This window comes from Neophocaena asiaeorientalis, unplaced genomic scaffold, assembly GCF_003031525.2.
Source record: "Neophocaena asiaeorientalis asiaeorientalis breed wild unplaced genomic scaffold, Neophocaena_asiaeorientalis_V1.1 scaffold275, whole genome shotgun sequence".
NCBI classification, from domain to species: Eukaryota; Metazoa; Chordata; class Mammalia; order Artiodactyla; family Phocoenidae; genus Neophocaena; species Neophocaena asiaeorientalis.
The window spans coordinates 3,127,919-3,132,629 of record NW_020173679.1 but is presented as its reverse complement, the minus strand read 5'-3'; the positions used below and the strand labels follow the sequence as shown (position 1 = coordinate 3,132,629).

Below are 4,711 nucleotides of genomic sequence, written 5' to 3'. Positions count from 1 at the left end.
GAGCAGAAAAGCTATTTTTTTCAAAGGTAAAAATATTTGCTTATAAAAACTGAGCATGAAGAAAAGGTAAAAAGGACATGCTCTTCTTCCTCCCAGGTAGAGGCCTCCACTGTACAAGCCCCTCTAGGGTCAGATGGCCTAGGCTCAAGTCCTGGCGTGACCACTTTCCAGCTACGGATCTTGAGAGGGTCTTTAACTTGTCGGTGCCTCGGTTTCTTCTTGTAAAATGGGGATATTTGTGTTCCTCTCAGCCTCTCTGCCCACTCTCTGCTATTGCCTCCTCCTTTCCTCCAGCTCTGAGTACCTTTCTTTTTAAGACACCATGACCTGCCCAGGCCCCTGCCCTGCCCACGACCCATAAAAGACACATCCTGCACACCCAGGCTGTAGTCCGTTTGAACTTGGGATTCCAGGCTTAATCAGTACCCGTCAACTAGTATTGTCGTGAGGATTAGATAAGTAAATCCACGGAAGGGGCTTAGAACAGTGCTTGGCACACAGTGAGGGCTATGGATGCGTTTGCTAGCATCTCATCATCACCTGTCATCATCATCACCATCATCATCATCACCATTGGCACCACCGTTATCATCATCATCTTTGCAGACAGCTCTTTATGCACCAACCTGCCTTCCTCTCTCTCTCCAATCTGTCCACCCACCCATCCACCCACCCACCCATCCATCCACCCACCCATCCATCTATCCACCCATCCATCCACCCACCCATCCATCCATCCTTCTCTAATGGGAATATCCCCACATGCTCTTCAGGAACCTGTTTTATACACTCCACATTACATTACAGATAAACAAAATGGCTCAGGTCCTGGTTAATGGGGAGGGGTGAGAGTGATGGAAACAAAATCATTGAGCATCCTTGAAGTGCTGTTTTGCTGGGTTCCGTATCCATGTGGCAAACCTAGACTCCGCCTCAGTGCTTTTGGGTGTAATGAACTTTGCAGATCAAGAACACTTGCAATCAGGTATGTTGGCAGTAAGAAGGATCATTCCAGAAAGATCTTCGAAATCGAAAGTAACCAAGTAAAAGTCTGTGCCATTTGTGTGTTTCCCATCTCCCTAATCAGGCTGGGCATTTCTGGAGGTGGGGACTGTGTCCCCTCATACAGACTCTTCCTGTAAAATGAGGAGACTAGTAATAGTCGCCAGGCTTTCTTCTAGTGAATACTAGGTGCCAGGCACTGTGCTCACCCTCCTACACGTAGCTCATGTAATCTCCACACCAACCCAGTGGAACAGGTACCACGGCTACAACTGCCATCTTCTCCGTGGAGAAACGGAGCCATGGAGAGGTTGAAGAACTTGCCAAGATCACAGGTTCTAAGTGGCAGAGCCGGAACAGTCTGATTGCACCGTGCTTTTATGTGCTAACTGATCCCTTAATGTATGACATAAGATCTGCAAGCCACTTAGCCAGCACAGAGCCCTCAGAAAATGCTGACATCGTTACCGTGTGGATTCAGGCACTGCGAGTCTGAGGATAGAGGTGAAGCTAGAGAAAGGGGGACGGGGGCTGCTGGGGAGCTTGTCTTCTGTTGACAGCTGAGCCCTGCTCCACCAGGGGTTCCCGCTTCCCCATCCCCCAGAGACGCCTTGGGTGCCTCCTCCCTCAGCCTCTTGGATTGACAGGCCCAAGTGAGGAGGGATGGGCATGGAGGTGGGGACCGGGCTCAGGCAGGCTAATCAGGTCATAGTGTGAAATAAAAGGGAGGAGGAAAACACCGAAACTTCATAACTCACGCTCCTTCCTGGAGACGAGGTGCCTAGGAGAGGAGCTGGGAAGCCAGGGCGCACGGAGGCTTGGAGCCTGGAGGACAGGATGGCCCCACAGAGAGCTGTGCAGCTGTCCCTGAAGAAGCCCACCTACGCTGTGTGTGTGGTGGGAATCGAAACATACGTGGATGTTTACAGGTGAGAGCCGAAAGCACCCACCTGGCTGCAAAGGGCTGAGCTGGGCTGGAGGACCCGCGGCAACGGGGTGGGCGCCTGGTGGACGAATGGGGCATATTGGAGGATGCTGACAAGAGGTTGTTTGGACAGCAGAGCAGAGGGACTAGGATATCAGGTCCATCTTGGGGCTCTGGCTCCTGGCACCAGGGTCAAGCCTTTGGCCTCAAGCCCCTGGATGAGTGTTCCAGCTCTGAGCCCTGGGGCCAGACTTTAGGGTCTGGGTTCTGCGTTCTGACATCCCAGTGGAACTTGTGTGGAGCATCAGAATGAGTTGTCGCTCAAGACGGGGGACAGGACTGGCCTCCCCCGATTTTGCCCTCAATTTCTTGCCAATGACCCATCTCTCTGAGGTGGGGAGGCGCAGTGTGTGTGATGCAGCTCGTTCCTAGAAGGCCAGCTGGGGCGACTGGGATCAAGATGGAGTGGTTAGGGAATGATTCAATGTGTTAATGAAAGAAAAGAACTGGGATAAGCCTGGGGCTTATGTTTCAATGTGTTTTTTAATAAAGGAAAAGAGCTTGGAACAAGCCTGGGGCTTGTGTTTGCCAGGAGGATGATGGTGATTATGGCACTGAAGGCACCTCTCAGGGCAGTGGAAGCATTAGCTTCCCCTGTTGGTCCCAATACTTCCTGGCCTGGCTTTACCCAGATGGAGGTCCAGGGACCTGGCCCAGTGTGAGTTTCCCCACCTGGCCATTGAGGAAGTTGGTTTTGGGGGTCTTTGGGGGTCTTTCCAACTCAACACACTCTCTATGAGCTCCATCTCTACTGGATCAAATGGGCAGGGGGCAGGGGGCAGTCAAGGTGGGAGTCTCCCTCCCAGAGTAGGTGGGAGCTGAGGTCTGTTATAAGGTGGGATCTGAGCTGGGCCCAGCTTCACCTGGCCTCAGGGGAGCCTCTGCCCCAGAAGACCTCCCTGCTTCCCTCTCTGGGGCAGTGGCCTGGGGCTGGGGAGGGAGAGCCAGGAGCCCTGGGAGGCCAGACCTCGGCTCTAAGTCATGCTGGGGGCCCTGGCATGGGGCTGGTTCTCTTGCATCTGGGTGGCTAACAGAGATCCCATTTTCTGCTGCCCTTTTATCATACGGTTGCCAGACTCGGCAAATGAAAATACAGGGCACCCAGTTAAGTTTACATTTCAGATTTTAAAAAATGCTTTTTTTTAAAGTATATTACATGGAACGTACTTTTTTTTTTTTTTTTAATGCTGTTTAGCTGAAATCCACATTTAGCTAGGCATCCTGTACTTTATCTGGTAACTCCTCGTTAACATCAAAAGTAGGGAAGAGGTCTCTAGTGAGCCCCTATCTTCCCGATTCCGGACCCCTGTTCTCATCCCAGGGGATGGCTATTTCTGGAAGGTAACTTCAGAACCTCAGGCCCTACATGATAGGTTGTGCTGCTGACTGAGGACAGAAGCATTTGACTGGGAGCCAGGAGACTTAGGTTCCGGTTCTGGCTCTGCCACTGACTTGCTGTCTGGCGTGGGCCAAGCCGCTGGCCCTCTCTGGGCCCTGGCAGGATGAACTGAGCTCCCTATTCAGTTTAGCGTGGCGGTAAAGCACCCACACTCTGGACTTGGACAGACTCGGGTCCTCATCCTAGATGAGGACCTTGACGTAGAATTGTCAAGACAGGTGGAGGAAGGGGGCCGTGTATTGACAACCTGGGAAGGTTTAAGAGGAGCCTGAAGCTCACTCCAGGGCCTTGGCTGTCTAGGATGAAGGGGCTGTACTTGATGATGAACTTGGGGCTTTCCCACTCCCAGTGCCAGGTGCCTGGCTCCAGCTGAGGCCGAGCAAGGGGCCTCTGTTTGGCCTTGCTGGTAGAAGGCGGAAGCCCCCCAGTAGAGGGTCACCTGTGCTGGTCACCTGAGCTGCCCAGACTCCCAACCTTCCAGAGCCAGTGGAGATGGGCGTGTGGGAGTCATGGGATGTGATTAATTCCCCCATGTGCTCTCTAGGCTGGTTATTTGGGGGTAATTGTGTGCCCCAGGGGGTCCCAGCCCAAGGAACCTTAGAAATCCCCTGACTCAGCATGCACTGCAGATCCTACACCCTCACCCAAGTGGGCTAGCTCTCCACCGCGACCCCCTGGGTTTGGCCGGATAGCCCTGGCTGTCTCTGTCCTTTTCTTGGAGGTGGTTCCCAGAGGACTTATGCCAAAAAAGAGGGGGTGTGTCATGGGGAATCCATTAGCCGTCCAGCCTGGCGCTCCCTGGCTGCCCAGAGGCCAGAATCAGAGCCCCAGGCTGGAGATCACATGAACATTTATCCTTAGGGATGGAGGAGAAGGCTGGCTGGGTGGGGCTAGGGACAATCTCCTGGATTTTTTCTAAGCCTCCCCCAGCCCTACACAAGCCTCAAAGCCAAATAGACTCTTAGATCCAAGATGACTAGAATTCCAGGAGCACAGGGAATGGGGTCTCTGTAGGGCCTCTCAGATGAGCCAGAGAAAAGACCCAGACCACTTCTCTTTTCTGGGGTTCCCTGTATTTCAAAAACCCAAAATGCCAAAACAGAGTTGTAAAACTTGTGGTCTATATATTCTTTTTTTAAAAAAATGAATTTATTAAAAAAATAATAATTATAAATAAATAAATTTATTTTATTTATTTATTTTTGGCTGTTTTGTGTCTTCGTTGCCGTGTGTGGGCTTTCTCTAGCTGAGGTGAGCAGGGGCTACTCTTCATTGTAGTGCGCGGGCTTCTCACTGCAGTGGCTTCTCTTGTTGTGGAGCACGGG

The 4,711-nt window shown here is 52.0% G+C and overlaps 1 protein-coding gene across 1 annotated transcript in view; it reads left to right on the top strand.

Moving 5' to 3' along the window:
• Window positions 1-1,839: 1,839 nt before the first annotated feature.
• Window positions 1,840-4,711, top strand: part of LOC112402740 (protein-arginine deiminase type-1) — a 30,863-nt gene continuing 27,991 nt past the window's right edge. Inside the window, exon 1 of the mRNA XM_024749854.1 lies at window positions 1,840-1,931. Within this exon, the coding sequence (XP_024605622.1) occupies window positions 1,840-1,931 (92 nt within the window). The remainder of the gene's footprint in view (window positions 1,932-4,711) is intronic.